This window comes from Carica papaya, chromosome 3 (genome assembly GCF_054855325.1).
Source record: "Carica papaya isolate Zhongbai chromosome 3, ASM5485532v1, whole genome shotgun sequence".
In the NCBI taxonomy this organism is placed as follows: domain Eukaryota; kingdom Viridiplantae; phylum Streptophyta; class Magnoliopsida; order Brassicales; family Caricaceae; genus Carica; species Carica papaya.
The window spans coordinates 22,621,071-22,641,675 of record NC_142311.1 but is presented as its reverse complement, the minus strand read 5'-3'; the positions used below and the strand labels follow the sequence as shown (position 1 = coordinate 22,641,675).

The 20,605-nt window shown below is 34.1% G+C and overlaps 1 protein-coding gene across 14 annotated transcripts in view; it reads left to right on the top strand.

Moving 5' to 3' along the window:
- SGR2 (shoot gravitropism 2 (SGR2)) overlaps positions 1-20,605 on the top strand; it is a 56,415-nt gene that overhangs the window by 13,843 nt on the left and 21,967 nt on the right. For 8 of the 14 annotated variants that reach the window (XR_015817945.1, XR_015817944.1, XR_015817943.1 and 5 more), the window contains exons 10-18: positions 166-315; positions 991-1,056; positions 1,142-1,672; positions 1,841-1,919; positions 2,015-2,136; positions 2,343-2,415; positions 3,122-3,224; positions 3,682-3,775; positions 4,083-4,145. Coding sequence is in view for 10 of the 14 variants with exons in the window: in XM_088216300.1 (XP_088072426.1) it covers positions 166-315; positions 991-1,056; positions 1,142-1,672; positions 1,841-1,919; positions 2,015-2,136; positions 2,343-2,415; positions 3,122-3,224; positions 3,682-3,775; positions 4,083-4,145 (1,281 nt within the window). In the remaining 4 variants the exon portion in view is untranslated. Of the gene's footprint in view, positions 1-165; positions 316-990; positions 1,057-1,141; positions 1,673-1,840; positions 1,920-2,014; positions 2,137-2,342; positions 2,416-3,121; positions 3,225-3,681; positions 3,776-4,082; positions 4,151-20,605 lie in introns of all 14 variants that reach the window. The other 6 variants (XM_088216305.1, XM_088216308.1, XM_088216307.1 and 3 more) reach the window with 4 other exon arrangements.

The window sequence follows — 20,605 nt, the reverse complement described above, 5'->3', positions numbered from 1 at the left end:
TAAGAAAAGAATTGTCAGACTAGATCTGTATGTGTTCTGAAATCTTAGCTTTTTTCTTCTTATGTCAGCATATTCTTCTCTTTTAACTTCTTGTTTTTCGGCTTCTGCTTTACTTGGTTCTTGCTTATGAAAACATTGTACCTTACATGATGATTCTTCTTTCAGTGGAGAAAGGGTTTGAAGCTTAGTGGTGAGGCTGCGGTTGAGAAAATTACTTTGGATGGTGTACGGGGTTTGCGTGTCATGCTGAGTGCAACAGTTCATGATGTATTATATTACATGAGTCCCATCTACTGTCAGGATATTATTAATTCGGTACCTTCTCATCAACTATTCTTTTGTTAAGGCTGTTTGATCTTTCCTTTTTAAAGACAAAGATGTATAATCCAGTCACAAGCCTCCAAGTTGGACCAAGCGGGTGTAGCTCATGGTAGGATGCTTGGTAGCTCCAAAATCTCTGTCTAGGTCCTAGATGGAAATAATATCCTTATCAAACATATGATGCGGCTGCTTGATTGTTTCAAATATCTCTTTAGTCTGGGTCCTAGATGGGAATAGCATTCTTATTGCACCTAAAAAAGTTGCCTTTTCTCCTCTCTTATGGGAATGTAGTTGATTTTTCTTATGCAGAAAAATGACAAAGAATCTCTTATTGGTTCAGCAAATGTAGATGTAATAGTAGTTGATCTTAGCTGTTTTATAGAAGGGTGGGAATCACAAAACCTCTTAACTTATAGAGAAAGTGATTGCGAATAGAAGCATATGCCATCCCTGTAGCTACTACCTTGATAACAGTGACCCTTTTTGTAAAATTTGGTATTTATTTTGATCCTTATGTTCAATCTTTTGAGATAAAGAAACATCGAAACATCCATTTAAGGTAATCATGGTTTCATTTGATAGAAACTGTGCTTCTTCCTTCCACTTTATTTGGATTGATAGCAAAAACATGTTTTTGTTTTGAAATATTCATAATAACTTGCATTTCAGGTCTCAAACCAATTAAATTGGTTATATTTAAAATTTCTAAAGCGGAATCCTGGTTATGATGGGAAGGTAACTGGTTCAATATTCAATGTTCCATTCATAAATAGTAATTGTACCCAGAGCTTGCTCTGTTAATTATCTCACATTTGTATAGGTTTCCATATATGGTCATTCCTTGGGAAGTGTTCTCTCTTATGATATACTCTGCCACCAAGAGAAGCTATCATCCCCGTTTCCCATGGATTGGATGTTTAAAGAAGATGCTGGAAATGAAGGCTCTTCTTGTATGAATAACCAATCCTCCACACATACCTCAAAAAATACTGGAGATAATAGCTTCACTTTAATGAATGAAAGTAAGGACATTGTACACAATGTTGATGAGGATGTTGTGAGTATAGGATCAACTATACTGGAACATGAAGAAGAATGTGCTGAAGATTCTTCCTCTACCGTGAGTCCTAATGCACAGATTGATGAAACTTTGAGGAGTGTTGATTCTGAGAGAATGCAGGGCACAGAAGGTGTTCATGACTTGACCAATATCTCTTCCCAAGAGGATGGTCAAGATGTAGATGTGAATTTGAACTCTGGTGTCCCAGAAAATAGTTTGGAGGAAAAAGCTGATGAAGAATGCAAATGCGATAGTGATAAGGACAAAACAATCAAATTGCTGAGAGAAGAGGTGCAAATTCATACTTTAACGCATGCTTACTCTAGTCCTCTATGGCTTTCCTTCCAGTTGTCTGAGTTTTTGATTCATAGACTTGATCTATTAGATTCACTCCCATGTCGTAACTTTGAATACATGGTTTATTATCATACTCAACAAAAAGTATAATTTCTTTTTCAGATTGATTCTTTAAAAGCGAAAATGGCTGAACTTGCCTCACATTCTTGTAGGAGAGAGGCAGATGATAGGTTACTTCAAGGTTCTTTCTAGTCCTTAAGTTGACCATATGGTTCTTGCTTATGGGAGGAACTCGTGTATACATGTTATTTGTTTTCTAATGCTGTGTATAAACAGAAAGTAAAGAGGTGCCCGAGGCCGAGCCAAATCGACTCTTAACAGAAAAACTGCCACCCATATCTGAGGATTCACCAAAAAGTTATACCCCTTATATTAAATACACAAAGCTTGAATTCAAGGTATAGAAAAGGAAGGAAGAATATATTTTGTTTTTCCTTTCCTTTTGCCTTTCTGTTTGCATAGAAAACCTTGCTTGAAAGTAACACATGTAGGTCCTGAATTTTATCGATTTTAGTTTTCAATGGTTCAGACTATTTTATAGGTCTAGGTGGTCCTATTAGAATATTTGATGAATTCTTTAGAATAACTTGTTTTTGTACCTCAGGTTGACACATTCTTTGCAGTTGGATCACCTTTAGGAGTATTCCTTTCTCTCCGGAATATTCGTATTGGAACGGGTAATGCTCAATAATTTATTTTTCTCTACCATCATTTAAATAGATGCATTGTTATTCGATGTGTATTAAATTCAAATTTCGATAAATCTTTCGAAGCTTATATATTCCCTTGCCAATCCTGAAGAATGAAAAAAGAAGTTTCTCCACTTTTATAGTTCCAAAAAGCTTCCTAATCATGGGTTTTATGTTCCAAGACAGTACTAAGCCTCAATATTTTATATATATATTTATGTAATATGGATATCGATATATAAGTTTATAATAGTATCTCAATGCTTGTGGAAATGAGTTGCCTCTTTTTGGTTATGTTCAGTTCCTCCAATAATTGGCTTTGTGCTTGCCAATATGTGTTAGATGTGCTTGCTGACTGATGAATATTTAACTATTGTTGCACTAGTTCTTGTGACAGCAATCATTAAACAATCATGAGGTTCTATTGAAATATAAATATCCAACAAAATCATATGCTCGATGATGCTTCTCTTTCTTCTGAAACACAATATGCAGCACCACTATGTTTCTTTTGTGTTCTTGATGGCTCTTATCCTGTTTTATCATCTCATGTTCTATGGTTCCTTGTTTATTTCATTCTTGGATATTTTTTTCCTTTCTTGTGAGTTGCTTTTGTTTCTCTTCTATTATCGTTATCTCATATTTGGAACTCATGCAATCTAGCTGCTAAGCTGTATTTTCTTCCATATTTCAGGCAAAGGGCAGGAATACTGGTGTGAGGAAAACATCAATGAAGAGATGCCAGCTTGTCGTCAAATGCTCAATATTTTTCATCCATTTGATCCTGTAGCCTATAGGTCTGCCTTTAGGCCATGAGATGAACTGTTGTGCTTAGCTCAACTGTTAGAAGTCTGGAACCGCCATCCTCCTTCTCTGCTTACATTAACATTAAAATGCACATTCACATGCACACTCCTTAAAAAAATATACATTGTTATGGGCAAGAAATATATTATATAATTATTCTTTCGCTTTTGCCTTGATATTGGTATTTATATAGAATCTGGAATGGATTATCGAAGAAATCTTCAATTTTCATGCAGAATATAACCACTTGTTTTCAAAGAATACATCATCAGATGCCCAGTTATTGACATTAACATGTTCATTCCCTTTTTGTTTTGGGAAAAACAAAAGTATATGTTATGGGCAAGAAATATATCATAATTTTTCTTGTCCCTTTTTGCCTTGATATTGCTATTTATGTAAAATCTGGAATGTATTGTTTAAGGAAATCTTCAATTTTTCATGCAGAATAGAACCACTTGTTTGCAAAGAATACATCACCAAACGCCCAGTTATTATTCCTTACCACAGAGGTGGAAAGAGGTTGCACATTGGATTTCAGGTAAGACTACCTGTGAAGTACATAACTTTGCCCCTCTATCCCTTATCTGTGTGTTTGTGTGCACACATGTGCTAGTTTGTGTATGATTATTAGTTTCTCCTCTTCTACCTTCTTGAAATTAGCATTCATCTTTGAGGTGTGTGTTTGTTGGATACGGACATAGAATGGGGAGGGGCAGGCTGTTAGGGGTTCTACCTTTGCAAAGTATAATTCCCTCAATTGTTTCTCAATTCCCTCAATCAATCTAAGTTAGCATTCTTGGTTGCTCCTCTTACTCTTTCTTACGTGCTCACACTTGATGGTTTAGGAACTTACCGAAGATTTGGCTGCTCGTTCACAGGCGGTAATAGATCAATTCAATTTTGTAAGGGTGAGGTTTGTCAAACTTTGCAAATTGTATCTTTTTCTTTTCTTATTTTCAAATTTGATGTCTTTTATGAATGGTTTTGATTGATATATTTTGTTGAATATTACAGACATATATATATACATACAGGTTTTTTAGGATAGAAAAGGAAATAAACAATTAGTTACAATTAATTACGAATGTGTAATTATATCTTGATTTATTTACTCTTTAATATTTTAATTTACTTTCTCTTTGATACTTTGATTTATTTCCTTTTTAATGCTGTGATTTACTTGCTCTTTAATACTTGATTTATTTCAATCTTTAATACTCCCCATCAAGCTGGAGAATAAATGTTGTTTATTCCCAACTTGCCAATAAGAATTTGTAATGCTGGATTACTTACAACTTTAGTTAACAAATCTGCCAGTTTCGAATTGGAGAGTGTAGAAATATTGTTTATTTTTTGTGCTTATTCTGGTTACATAATAAGGGTATATATATAAGTTGACTTCCTAAATTGTAGTCGCATATTATGCAGTCAATATCTTTAGGCACTAAAGAAGGAAACAACAAATAATTAAGAGATATTCTCTCTTCCTTAAAATCAAAAACCGATCCTAGCTGAATCTCACTAATTTTGGCATTTAGTTGTAATTCCATATTTCCACACTCCCCCTCAAGTTGGGTGGTAGATGTCCAGCATTCCCAACTTGCTCTTCATATTTTCATAACTTGTTTTTTGAAGTGCGTTTGTCAAAATATCTACTGTTTGGCGGTGTTCCTCCTCCAAGTTTCCACGTGCTTAGTTTGGCTGTGTTGAACATGATTTCTGGCAATACTTATCACATAAAACTGTCATAGTGAGATTTAATATAATTCTTATTTTACTGATAGGGAAATTCTTATTCTATTAAACTTTTAATTATGTGAGATTATTATTCTTATAGAATCATAATTACATAATACTAACTAATTAAATAATAAATTAAACTAATAAACTAATTAAATAATAAAATATCATATTCAACATCCTCCCAAGTTGGTGCAGGGATATCACACATTTCCAACTTGTAAATTGAGTTACAAATTCGAGGCGTACACACGTGGAAGAGCTGAAAAAGGATTAGAAAAAGTTGGTCGGAAAGGTTCGTATGCAAAAGAAGTGGATTTGTGCCTGATCGTGAAATTAGAGGTAGACACACGCAAAAGAGCCAAAAAAGGGACAGAAAAGGCTGGTCAAAATCGCTCACGCGCGAAGAAGACCTAGTCGCAAAATCAGAGGCCGCTGTGCGCAGAGGAGCCAGATAAAGGACCAGAGAAGGCTTGTTGGAGCGGCTCGCGCACAGAGGAAACAAATATGTCTGGCAAAGTAGCAACTCGACTCGACTCAAAACAGCTCGGACTCGGCTAAAAAAAGACTCAAAATTAGCTAAAAAACGGTTCGAACTCAACTCAAAATGGCTCGCGCTCGGTTCTAAGACAAACAAACCAGGTTTGAGTGATCTGGCGCGCAGAATGGCCAAAACGAACGTTGTCATGTGTGGATAAAATGGAATGGTGTGACCTTTCTACCGGTACCTGTGGATATGCGGCTGCACTCTTTTACCAGCACCTGCGGATGTGCGACTGTACTTTTTTATTAGCACCTGCAAATGTGCGACTGCACTTTTTACCAGTGCTTGTGGATGTACAGTTACACCTTTTACCAGCGACTGTGAATGTGCAGCTGTAACTTTTTACCGGCGACTGTGGATGTGCGACTGTATCTTTTTACCGACGACTGCAAATGTGCGGATGCACTTGTTTACCGGTGATTGCAAATGTGAAGCTGCACATTTTTATCAGCGTTAGCAGATTTGCGACTGCACATTTTTATCGATGCTAGCGGATGTGCGGTTGCACATTTTTATCAGTGATTGAACTGCCACTAGAAATTACCGTAAACACCATAGAACACATCGACAGGTTCAGATTCTTCTTGGGTGGTGATGAGTGTAGATCTGGATAAAAGGGTGCCAACCTAATATATTGTGCTATTTTAGGATTTTTGAAAAAACTATGAAATTAGAATCCTTAAATTGTCTTATTTTGGCTCTTATACTATGTTGATTTTAGGTAAAAAAAAATATAATTTTTTTTTTCACCCTTTAAGTTGTTATACTTAGGGTATGTATAGAATTATTATCCTACTAATAGAGAAATTCTTATTCTATTCGATTTCTAATTATATGAGATTATTATTTTTATAAAATTCTAATTACATAATATTTAACTAATTAAATAATAAACTAATTAAATAATAAAATATCATATTTTGTCTTCTTTGGCTATAGTGGTGTAGCCTTGACCTCCTTGGTTTTGCTGTGAATGAGAAGATTTTCAATCGACAGGTTTACCATGTAGATGTCAGCAAGTCTCCTTTGTATGTCCAGGTTTCTTGTAATGGTTGCACTTACGATTCTTCTTTATTTGGTTGTTATTGTTGGATCAAATTCCTTGTGTAGTCAGAGTTGAGTTCTTAAGATTTTTGAAAGAGTTTTGTATTCCCAACATTACTTTTTGTCTGCTTTCTTCTTTGTGAATTTAAGAAAAAACTTTGTTAACACTAGGTAATGACTTAATACTTAAAACTTTTCCACGTACCTCATCCAGATTCTTATTGAGGTCAAATAAGAATTTGTAGATGCATTTCTTTTCAACGATCTTCTTGTACAAGTGTTGATTTTCGGGACACCTCCACACCACTTCTTCATAAACATCGAGTTGTTGCCAATACTTTGTGATGATATTCAAATATTCAGTAACAATTGAATCTCCCTGTCGAAGGCTGTGGATAATACTTTTGATTTCGAAAATTATAAAGATATTGTCGATGTTGTAGTAGATCTCTCTGGCTGCATCCCATATCTCCTTTTCCATGCCATAATAAATGAAGTTCTCTTTTATGTCATTGGTCGTAGAATTAATTAACCAAAGCATCACCATACTGTTTTCGAGTTTTTAGGTTCAATGTCCTGGATCATCTTCCTTCGGTTGAGCAGTGATGTCCGTAAGGTATTTTTCTTTGCCTTTCCCATAGATGAATAATCGGACAGACTGTGCTCATTGAACAAAATCCTGCCCATTGAGTTTATGACCGGTTATGGGAAGAATGATGCCTTTTGTGATGCTGGTATTGTCAGAGTGGGCTGCTTCAGGTCTGGAGGTTACCTTCAAGATTGAACCTTTTGTTCTGCTCACCATGAGTAAAAAAAAGTTTCTTCTTTTTTGTTTTTTTTCGACGGTTAAGATCTATAACTCTAATACTATGTAGAAATATTGTTTATTTCTTGTATATATTTAGGATACGGAATGAGAGTACATATACAAGTTAAATGCCTAAATTGTAGTCGCATGATATGCAGTCAATATCTCTAGGTATCAAAGAAGGAAACAACAACTAATTAAGAGATATTCTCTCTTCCTTAAAATTGAAAACCGATCCTAGTTAAATTCCACTAATCTTAGCATTTAATCATAATCCCATATTTCCACGGTGAGCATGTATATGGTACATATTAGGACGCCGTTAAGTTTTTCCGTGATAAAATATCCGTCAATCTTAATGTATTTGGTCTAGTTACCAGATTGTGACCGATATTTATGACTTATTTGTTGTCTAGTATAGACGCATATGATTTTTTCACTTGATTTTAAGATCTTTCAGGATTCTTTTTCTCTATAATCATTAACTATACCCTTTGTATTATTTTTCAAAACTCTAATTCCGCACTTGATCTTGCAACTAAATTTGTTTCTTACTTCTTTAGGTGATGAGGTTGGCTCCAAGGAAGGTCAAGTAGCCTGTAGTAGATTTTTTTTGTCCAACTGACCCTGTATAATATGCATATATATATAGGCTTTTATGAGCAATTTCTCATTTTTCTTGAACATAAGTTCTTTCCCTGGTGATCCTTATAAGTATTGTAGTACTATATGGGCTGCTTGTAGTTGCACTTTTTTTGGATTGTGCATGAATTCACTTATAACACTTGCTACATAGATGATGTCTGGTCTTGTTTGGGATAGGTAGATTAATCTGTCAACTAATATCTGATATATTTTCTTGTTTATTGACATATCTTCCTCTGCTATTACTAGTCTGTGATTAGAATCGATGAGAGTGCTAACTGGTTTACATGCTGGTCTGCTAGTGTCTTTTAGTCAATCATGAATGTTTTTCTGTTGAGGAATAGAAATTTTAGATTGGAGTAAACAATTCCCAAAAACTATTTCAACTTGTCTAGTTTTTTTATTTGAATTCTTCTGTTAGACATTGTTTGTGTTCGTTGTTCTTTCGTGTCATTTCCTCCAGTTATAATGTCATCAACGTTTATTAGAATGACTATAATTCTTCTTGTCTCTAAGTGTTTGATGAAAAAAGTGTGGTATTCTAAAGACTGCTTAAATCCTATATTTGTCATCACCCGTGCAAACCTACCAAACTATGCTGTTAGTGATTGCTTAAGTTCATACAAAGCTTTCTTAAGTTTACATACCTTATTTGGTTTTACTTTTCTATCAAAGCTTGGTGGAATATGCATGTAGATTCTTCTTTTAAATCTCCATGTAAGAAGACATTTCACATTAAACTATTCTAATTGCTAGTCAGAAGGACAGCTAATGACAACAAAATTCTCACAGTATTCATCTTAGTTATTGGTGTTAATGTCTCTAGATAGTTTATTCCATATACATGTGTACAAATTTTTGGCCCCAATCTCGCTTTATTAAAATCTCTCGATTGTGCCATCTGCTTTATATTAGATTGAGAAAATCCATTTACTTCCTACTGATTTTTTGCCTTTTGATAGATCCACCATTTACTAAGTTTAGTTCTTTTTAAGTGTCTGTATTTCTACACTCATAGCTTTTTTCCATCTTTCACAAAACAATACCTCATATATTATTTTAGAGATATACTCATTGTCTAAACTTGTGAGAAAACTTTTACGGGTCCATGAGTACTTATCAAATGATACAAATTATGAGATATGATACAGATGATGTTTAATGGATTCTGGACATTCTCTTGTGGTGATGGTTTTGATGTGTGTGATAATGGTGGTAGATTAAAATTCGTTATGAATTTTGTATCTTTATCTTATAGGTTCCTCCTGAAGACAAGGTTGAATAAAATAAAATTCTTGTTCAATAAATGTGATATCCTTAGGCATAGAGAATTTTTGGATGAGTGGATGGTAATGTTTATTGAACAAGAATGTTACATTTGTTGAACATTTTTATACATATGTTCCAAATTGAGTTTTTATCATATTATAGGATTGAGGTAAGATATGACTAATATCAGATTTGGTTTTAAGTAAAATAACCAGGTTATTATAGTGTAATAATTAATAATTGAAATAAATAATCGAGTTTTAGAAATACTAGGTATGTGAGAGGGTTCCCAAATATCACCATTGATGAATGAAAACCGAACTAAACTTCGTTTGTTATTAATGGGACATGGTGTTTTAGTTTTGTAGAATGTCTATGAAAGACAAGTCATTGATGTTATTAAACTTGGCAAAATTTTTTGAGATTACTTTAGTCCATAGAATGCATTCTTCAATTTATGCACTTCCCCCTCACTTCCCTCGAAAATAAATCTTGCGGGATGCCATATAAACGTCCTCTTCCTAATCTCAATGTAGCCAAGACTTTTTTGCATAAAGTTGTTAAAAGTCCCAGTGAAGATTGATTGCACATAAGAAGAGAATTCTTGCAGTATTCATTTTAACGACTAGGGTAATCATCTCATGATAGTTAATCTGATAAGTTTTGTTGAAACTTTTAGTAGTCAATCTTTTAACTATTCCATTAGTTTTATGTTTCACAGTAAACACTCATATACAATCTTGTAACACCTCGCCTATTATTGTGCTTAAATGATTTAGAAACCCTATTTATTTGGATCTTTGGTCACGTTAAATTTAATTAATTTACGCTGTTTAATATTTATCGTATTTCGTAATTTTGATTGATTTTTATTTATTTATTTAATTTTATTATAATTAATTTTATTTAATTTTAAGTTTAATAATTTAAATTAATTATAAAAATTGAGAAAAAAATCGAAAAACGGCTAATCGGGAAAAAAATCCCGTGGGGAGACAAGTTGCCCGCGCGGGTGCTGGGCATTGTGTGCGCACACATGCATGCACAGTGGCCGTGGTGTGCGCACGTCCCTTCCGCACACACACACACGGGATGTGCGCACAGTTCGCACGATGCAAAGTTAAGACCTTCGTGGGTCATGTCATGTGCAGGCGGGCCGTCTGCGTGTCATCTCGTCCATGCGCTGTCTGTGCAGTAGGCCTACATGGATAGGCATTGTGCGCACGGCGTTTAGCGCTCGTAGGTCTTGCGCACGCAGTAGGAGGCCTGTGCACCTGCAGCGCGCCGGCCAGGGCACTGCCACCTTGGGCAGTGCGCCGCTGCTGCCTCGGGCAGCGCATTGCTACCACTGGTGGAGGAAGCTCTTCCCCTCGTTTTTCGTGCCGAGCATCTTTTCACCGGATTTCACCACTTGCATGAATCTGACAGTTCCAAAAATCTATTAATTGCACTTCCCCTTACCATCCTCTCCACACTTTCATTATTGCATTTTTCAAAGATTTAGAGAGAGAGAGAGAGTTGTCTAATGAGAGAAGAAGAGAAAAAAAGGAGAATGGTGAAGGAGAAAGTATTAAGATTTCGTTAAAGAATCTAGTATTTCTTTCGACGTCTTAAGAAGTATTTTTGGATAAACTAATTTAATATGATTGTTATTTTGTCTGTTTTGTATGTTTCTGTGTTTAGATGAGTCGAATTGTTTTTCTTTTCAAGTATACTATGTGAATCGCAGACATTTAATGAATTTGCATGTAATAAATATAATATGTAATTGATAACAGTAAAATGTATAAAAGAAAAGAAAAAGAGAAAAATAGAATGAAGGCTGTATGGTCCGAAGTGTATCTGTATTGATATGCATATTGTATCAAGTGTCTTGTTAGACTTTTTGTCTCTGAGGGATATCTGTTCTCTTTACCCTTCTGGGTATCTGTTTGCTCCTCCCCTACCTAGTCTTGAAAGACGTAAGAGAATCGCTCCCAATGGATGATGGTGTACCATCTGACGAGAGTGGTATCGCACTATCTGTATGGGTCACCCGTAGTTAAGTAATGTCATGACTGTAGATATCTGTTATTATCATTATGTCTGGTATGACTGTAATCATAGATCGTATCATGGTTTGGCCAGCTGGAAATGGGTTTGAGCAAATTGTCGTATTTATATTTGATCTAGTCATTTCACTTGGGTAGTTGGAAATATTTATCTGCCATTAGAGATGGAAGTTGTAACGATTTCATGAAGTATGACATGAAAATGTGAGCATTTCATATTTTATTTGATTTTTTCTGTTATGTGACATGATGTATGTTTAATTGTTTGTATTAGCGTACCATTTTCTTAACAAATAAATGGTTTTCTATACTGTGAGATAAGTAAACAAGGAGTTTAAATGGTAAGTTAAAATAATTAACTTTTGAAATCTTATGATGTTAATGTAGTACTGTTTTCCTTACTGAGCATATGGAATTCACTTTTTCTATGCCCTCCCCCAAATGAGGAAGAAAGTGAGGAACCGCAGGTTGACCTACCATTGGAAGTTTATGAGGATCCCATCGATCCACAAGTCTGAGTGCATGACTGTTCCTGCACTTTGATGAATCCAATAGCGTAGTGAAAAAAGTGATCCTTATGTTTTGTTTTATATTTTGTAGCAACTTCTAACCTCACTATATGTATGTATTGAAACTTATATGTATTTGTAAGAGATTTATAATAATTTTGTTCCGCTGCATAAATTTTATCATGCATTCGTTATTTTGAATCTTTATCTGACACCAATTTACCTTAATTAGCACTTGAGATATCATAAATCTACTAGTTTCTTCATTGAGGATAAGTTTAACAAGTTCTCATGTTTCTTTTTTTTTTGTCAAGGCTCTTATTTCATTAACTGTAGTTCCTTTGGCTCTCATTTCATCAACATGTTCTCATGTTTATTTCTCCTCCTTGAGTACGCTTAAGTGAATCATGGGTTCTGTATGGTTACTAGTTTAGGTGCCTTGTTTGGATTGTGATGTAATTGGGATTTCATTAAATGGGTTTTGGAGCAATTGAGATCGAGATGATGTAGTGTTTAGTGGTGAGGAAGGTAGTGTCATGTCAAACCTGAATAAATTCTTTATCTTCTGAGGTAGTCCTAAAGATAAGATAGGCTAAAAAAGGACTCGATTTCAACAAATGTGACATTTACGAATACATAAATTTCGTGGTAAGAGAATAATAACATTTATATCCCTTTTGTCTAGATTAGTATCTCACAAATACACACTTAACGGATCTCTTCTCAAGTTTTTTTTCTTTACTTAATGTAAACATCAGCCACAGACTGAAAGACTTAAGTGATAAGATTAAAAAAGGGAGAGAGGACTTCCATGGACTACGAAACTCTAATACCCTTGATGGTAAGTTGTGAATAAGATAGGTGGTAGTCAAAACTGCCTCCTCCCAATAGTGTTAGGTACATGGTGCTAAAACAAGAAAATACGGGTAGTATCAACTAAGTGGTGGTTCCTCCTTTTTGCCATTTCGTTATTTTGTGAAGCGTGATCTAGGAAAAATCATTAATAATTCTTTTCTTGTAAAAGAAGGATGATAATATTTGATTGAGGTAGTCTTTAGCGTTTTTAAGTCTTGAGGCATTTAATTGTCACTCTGAATTGAGTTTCGATTATATTGTAAAATGTGAGGAATGACATATTTCACTTCAGATTTGGACGTTAGTAAGAAGATCAAGGTTACTTTTATAAAATTATCAATAATTAAAAAACATTGTGACATCTCAGATGCTAATGAAGGCATGTGGGTGTCAGATACAGAAACAAATTACGAGTGCATGATAAAAATTATATGCAGCAAAGCAAATTAATACAAATTCCTTACAAAATATATGACATCCAAATATAAATATAACTGAGGGTAGAAGTGATTACAAAATACAAATGTCAAAATACAAAAAAGTCACTTCTATCATTATGTTATTGGACTCATCAGAGTGCGGAAACAATCATGCACTCAAGATTTGCGGATCTACGGGATCTTCATATACTTCAATGGGTAGATCAACTGATGGTCCCTCACTATCTTCCTCATCTGGGGAGCATGGAAAAAGTAAGTTCCATATATTTAGTAAAGAAAACAGTATTTAAATAATATCGTAAAGTTTAAAAGGTGAATAATTATATTATAAACACTTACTATTAGGTCACGTCAGAGTTCTTTCCTACCTTATGAAAATAATTTATTTATTAAGAAAACATTATGCCATAGTCACAATAATAAAAAACAAACATTATACTTGACAATAAAGAAAATCAAATAAATCATGAATGTTCAAATTTTCGTGTCAGACTTAGCGAAATCGTTTTGACTTTCATCTCTGAGTGCAGATACGGATTTTCGACTACTCATATAGAATGATCAGATCAGATACAAATAATAGTAATTTGCTCAGGCACATTTTCAACTTGCCAAACCATAGTGCGATTTATGACCACGACCATACCGACTATAATGACCCTATTAAATATTTTATAATCACGACAGTACTTAGCCAATGATGATTTCTAATAGATATTTGCGTCACCGCTCTCATTAGAGGGTATGCCATCATCCACAGGGAGCGGTTCTCTCACGTATTTACAAATTAGATGGGGAAGGGAAACAGATCCTGCTCAGAGATAAAAAGTCTAACAAGACACTTGATGGATTATACATGTCAATACGGATACATACGTACTTCGGACCATTCAGGCTTCATTCTATTTTTTTTTTATTGTATATTTATTTTTCAGATAATCTTACAGGTTTCATATTATTTTATTTACATGTAAATCATCAAGTATTTACAAATTACATAGTATTCTTGAAATCAAGAACAATTCATTTTATTAAAACTACTGAACATAGAACATGCAAATAACACAAAATCAAACAAAATCATAAATTCATTATTTTAATTTCTAGAAATACTCTTTAAGATGTATAAAGAAATAGCAGATTCCTTACCGAAACCTCGATACTTTTTCCTACACCGTTCTTCTTCTCCTTTTCTCTTTCTCTCTCTAAATCACTTTTTCTCTCTTCTCTAACTTTTGGAAGGTGGAAGACTGGAAGTGATGAGAAAATGGGAGAGAGGACTCTTATTTATAGAAAATGAGGGCCGTCGGATTTGCGTCAAGTAGCGAAATCCGGTGAAGAGAGAGAGCGAAGAAATAAGAGAGATATTTGATTTGACGCGGTACAAAAAAATGGAGAGATATTTGATTTGATGCGGTACAAAAAAATCAGATATGTTAAATGTAGCCGAAACACTATACTCACTTGGTAGATCCATTTTGTATGCATTTTCATTGATTTTGGCTATGATTTGAAATGGACCATCCCCACGAGCATCCAACTTAGATTTCCGTTTTGATGGAAATCGTTCCTTGTGCAAATAAACCCACACCCAATCTCCAGGTTCAAATGAAATCTTGCGCCTTCCTTTATTGACATGGGGATGCAATTTGTTCATTTTTCTTTTCAATGTTCTGCCTTGCTTTTTCATGAATTGCTTTAACCATTTTTGCTTTCTTATATGTCCATCAAAATTAGAAATGTCACTTATAGGAATAGGCAACAAATCAAGTGGAGTTAAGGGATTAAAACCATATACAATTTCAAAAGGAGAAAACCCAATAGAAGAATGTATACTTCGATTATAAGCAAATTCAATAAATGATAGCATATCTTCCCAAGTTTTAACATTCCTTCCAATTAAAGCACGTAATAATGTACTAAGTGTTCTAGTTACTACTTCAGTTTGACCATCCGTTTGTGGATGTGAAGTAGTAGAAAATAAAAGTTTGGTCTCAAGTTTAGACTACAAAACTCGCAAAAAGTGGTTTAAAAACTTAACATCCCTATCGGACACAATGGTTTTAGGAATGCCATGCATTCTAACAATTTCGCGGAAGAACAAATCCGCTGTGTGTGGCATCATCTGTTTTGTAATATGGTATAAAATGTGTCATTTTGGAAAAACGATCAACAACAACAAATATTGAGTCTCGGCCTTTTCTAGTCCTAGGCAAATCCAATAAAAAGTTCATAAAAATATCAACCCAAGGATGTGTAGGAATGGGTAATGGCCTATATAATCCATGTGGTTGAACTCTAGACTTAGCTTGTCTGCATGAGATGCACTGCGCACAAATTTTCTCAACATATTTGCGCATATTTGGCCAAAAGAAATGTTCATGTAAAATGCTCAAAGTTTTGTCAATCCCAAAATGTCCCATTAAACCACGACTATGTGCTTTACGAACAAGCAACTCCCTAATAGAACTATTAGGCACACATAATTTTTCCTTTTTAAATAGAAAACCATCATGCCTATAAAAGTATTGAAATGCCGCATGCTCACAAGCCACATAAATATTTGAAAAATCATTATCACGCACATATAATTTTTTGAAATGCTCAAATTCCAACAACTTTATAGAAAAAGTAGAGATAAAACTGTACCTTCTTGAAAGCGTATCAGCTACCACATTTTCTTTTTCTCGCTTATATTGGATCACATACGGGAAGGACTCTATGAATTCCACCTATTTTTGCATGTTGTTTATTAAGTTTGCCTTGCCCTTCCAAATGCCTCAAAAATTCATGATCGGTGTGAATCACAAATTTTTTTGGTAATAAATAATGTTGCCATGTCTCTAATGCTCTTACCAAAGCATAAAACTCTTTGTCATAGGTGGAATAATTCAATTGTGTACCATTGAGCTTCTCACTGAAGTAAGCAATGGGTCTTTTATCCTGCATAAGAACAACACCTATCTCAAGCCCAGAGACATCACATTCTATTTTAAAAGTTGAATCAAGATTAGACAATCTTAATAAAGGTGCATTACATAACTTTTCTTTCAATAAGGAAAATGCATGTTCTTGTTCTTTTTCCCATACAAATCCCTTATCTTTTTTCATGATTACAGTTAAAGGAGCAGCAACGGTGCTAAAAGTTTTTACAAATCTCCTATAGAAACTTGCCAAACCATAAAAACTACGCACCTCACTTACACTTTTAGGTGTCGGTCACTCTTGAATAGTCTTTACTTTTTCATTTTCTATTTCGATTCTTTCTGCACTCACGACATATCTTAAGAAAATGATGCGATTAATCCAAAATGTACCTTTCTTCATATTAGCATATAGTTGAAATTTGCGCAATGTGTCAAACACTTGCCTCAAATGCATGACATGCTCATCAATAGATTTGCTATACACAAAAATGTCATCGAAGTAGACAACCCACAAACTTTTCAATAAATTCACGTAAAATATGGTTCATTAAACGCATGAAAGTACTTGGCACATTAGTTAAGCCAAATGCCATAACCAACCACTCATATAACCCTTGTTTTGTTTTAAAAGCAGTTTTTCATTCATTTCCTAATTTCATTCTTATTTGGTCATAACCATTTTTAAGATCAATTTTAGAAAATATACAAACACCATGCAACTCATCTAACATATCATCAAGTTGAGGTATTGGGTGTCGATATTTTACCGTTATTTTGTTGACGGCTCTACAATCAACATACATATGCCAATTATCATCTTTTTTGGGTACTAATAAGACGGGCACTGTGCACGAGCTTAAACTTTCTCGAATGTGTCCTTTTTCTAAGAGCTCCTCCACTTACCTTTGAAGCTCTTTGGTCTCCTCGGGATTGTTCCTATAGGCTGGTCTATTTGGTATGGCAGCCCCGGGAATGAAGTCAATTTGATGCTCAATCCCTCTCAAAGGTGGTAAACCTTGAGGTAGATCATCGGGAAAGACATCGCTAAATTCCTTCAAAACTTCAACCACAACACTTGGCAAAGAAGGGTCAAATTTGTTAGTTGAGAAATAAGCTTCCTTGTATATGAATACAATCATTGGCTTGTTAGAAAATAAAGATTTTCTCACATCTCTCATTTTAGCATGAAAGCTCATTTTCTTTCCCTCATTCTTTTCTATAGTCTAATGCACCTCTCTTTCTTTTTCTTTTTGATATTCATTTTTCCACTCTAATTTTCTCTCACTCTCTTTTCTTTTCTATTTTTCTTTTTCTTTTGGCCTCTCTTTGTGCGAATTCATCGTGGGACTTTTCAAGTTGCATTTGGTCTTCAAAAACTTGTTTAAGGGTTAAAGGAAGAAGAGTATATTTTTTGCCCTTTTTTTCTATCATGTACCTATTGAGATACCCATCATGCATCACTTTCCTATCTCGTTGCCATAGTCTACCCAACAAAATATGACTAGCTTGCATAGGAACTGCATCACATGTCATCTCATTACTATACTTACCAATAGTAAAAGGCACCCTCACTTGCTTATTAACTCTCACCTCTCCGCTATTGGTAAGCCATTGCAGTTTATAGGGTTTAGGATGTTTTGTAGTTTCTAAACCCAGTTTATCAACAAACAAGGTACTAGCCACATTTACACAACTACTCCCATCAATAATCATGTTACGCTATTTTCCATTTACTAGACATCTAAAATGAAAAATGTTCTCTCTTTGCAACTTAATTCCCTCATCATCATTCCTTACTTGCGTATTCAAAGTACGTCTAGAAACCAACAATCTACCTTCCATAAACGTTTCTCCATCACTATAATACCGTCACCACGCATCACCATTATCCTTTTATTTGGGCATTGGGATGCAATATGACTAAAACCCAAGCATCTAAAACACTTGATATCTCTGTTCCTAGGAGTTTGGGAGTTAGAAATACCTTTGTTTTTATTATCATTAGCATTTTTTGGTTTGGTTTTGTCATCTCTTTTGAATTGGACAGTTTTGTTATCTCCCCTCCAATTCGGTCTCCAATTGAAATTTTGGGCCGAATAAGTGTCGGCTTTAATTGTCTTTCAATCTTTATAGCCATGTGCACCATATCATCAATCTCCACATAATGTTGAAGCTCTACAATGTTGGCTATGTCTTTATTAAGGCCATTTAAGAACCTTGCCATTGTAGCTTCCCTATCCTCTTTAATATTAGCCTTTATCATGGTTATCTCCATCTCTTTGTAGTAGTCTTCTACACTCTTGTTCCCTTGTATAAGGTCTTGCAATTTTTTATGTAAGTCCCTATAGTAGTGAGTAGGAACAAAGCGCCTTCTCATGATAGCCTTCATTTCGGTCCAAGTGGAAATAAATATCTCTCTATTTCTCCTTTTACTTGTGATGAGTTGATTCCATCACACAATGGCATACTCTCCAAACTCCACGACCGCAAGCTTTATCTTTTTCTCCTCCGAATAACTGTGGCACTCAAAAATAAGCTCCACCTTGTGCTCTTAATCAAGATAAGCATTCGGATCATTCTTGCCTAGAAATAATGGAATTTTCATTTTGATGCTCCCAATATTTTTATCAAGATCATTTCGACCCCTACCATAATTTCAAACTTCATTTACCAAAGTAGCTTGGTCATCAAATTCTTCCTCCACTTCCTCATTAAAAGGTGATGTTGGAAGTCTTCTTGCCCTTGGATTGGTTTGGGAAGCTTCCCTTCTCATGGAATTTAACTCACGTTGTTGTTTCTCTAGTTTCTCATTCACGTTGCCAATAACTAATTGAATCCTCTCAATTTGTTGTTGCATTGTTTTGAGGATGAATTCTTGATCTTTTGATGTTCTTTCACTCCCTTGTGGCTCCATCTTCAAATCTAAAATTTTAATAACAAACAAAATAGATTGTAATTTCACAAATCACTCCCTCACGTGTTTACTCTCGTAGTATGGGCGCTCGTGTTTCACTCAATTTTGGCTTTTACCCTCTTTTGAGCTCACATTCTCTTGTTTTTTACCACTTGAGCAATCTTTTATAATTTTATACAAAAGGGCTAATTCAAACAACAATTAATTATCACTATGTACTCAATTTTAATTAGAGAAAACATAAAATTTCTAAAGAAATAAGATATACGAATTCAACTCTAGAAGCAAAGTAGAACAATCTAAATAATGAAAAGCACACACTTGATATAGAAATAAGTGTATGATGATTTTTATGTTAATTAGGCAACAATGAATTAATATTATTATCTCAAAATGTAATAAGAAGCAAATGAGCAGAAATATTAAATGAAAACTAAAGATGCAAGAAAAAAAAATGGTGAATTTGAAATTTAATACACGAAACTTGTAATTCTCTAATAGAACCACAAATTATCACCCAAAACATTCAAATTAAGTGAAACAAACAGTTTTGGATGAAAACAAACTCAATTGAGGTGAGTTGTTCTAAACAACCCCAAAAATTACACAAATAATCTCAATCAAACAAATAGTTTTGAAAAGAGTTTCCTTTTTAAATTTTAAATGTATTTGAATATTATATGAGATAAATAAAAGGGAAATAACAGCAGGTGTTTCAATTGCAAAAGGTAGAATTGGTTGAAGTGTGTTTTGCACAATTAAACAAATTAGGCTAATCTGATTTTTTTTTTTGTTTTTTGTTGAATGCAAATTTGTCTCTTTTTTTTTGTAAGAAATAATGAAAATAAAGATAACAAAATAAGGATAGACTAATTTACTTGGTGAGCCAATGCTCTGATACCAAATGATGCGTAATCCCAATACCTTACTTGAATCTTAGAACTCTTCAATCAATGTAGAACAGAATTTAGATCACAAGTAAAAAAAAATCAAATTTGTTCAATCACCTAAATGGTAGAAGTTAAATAGAACCTAAGAAAGATAAATAATATCTCTTGAACCCAATCCAAACAAGCACCAAGAAAAATTGAAATAGGAAATCAAAATTGAAATACAAGTGATAATAATTGTATTCCAAATCAACACCTTGTGCATAAAGTGAAAAGAAAGCCAAAATGTTCTCAACTCAATTATAAAATATTTGATTACAACTCTTGATGTCCATAAAGAAGAGTTTCTTTGGTATTTATAGTTAAAGAAATCAATGATAAGTTACAACAATAATTACAATTGTAACTTCCACAATAATTAAGCTAATTATGTGATAATTACAATTGTAACTCTAACAATAATTAGGCTAATTACAGACATATAATTGTTATGTAACTACTTGTAACTCTAATTTTTTTAACCAACACCACTAATTGTGTGTGGTACCATATAGTTATAGGCTCATTCTTGTAATAACACTAAGATAAGACTTAAGCTCAAATGAGTTACACTTGACTGCATGGGCTTAATTAACTCAAAGTAAAATAAAACAATCGAAAATACTTAAAACAACTTAACTAATCAAGCGCATACACAAGGCTTATTCACCCATTACTAATGAGACTCAAATA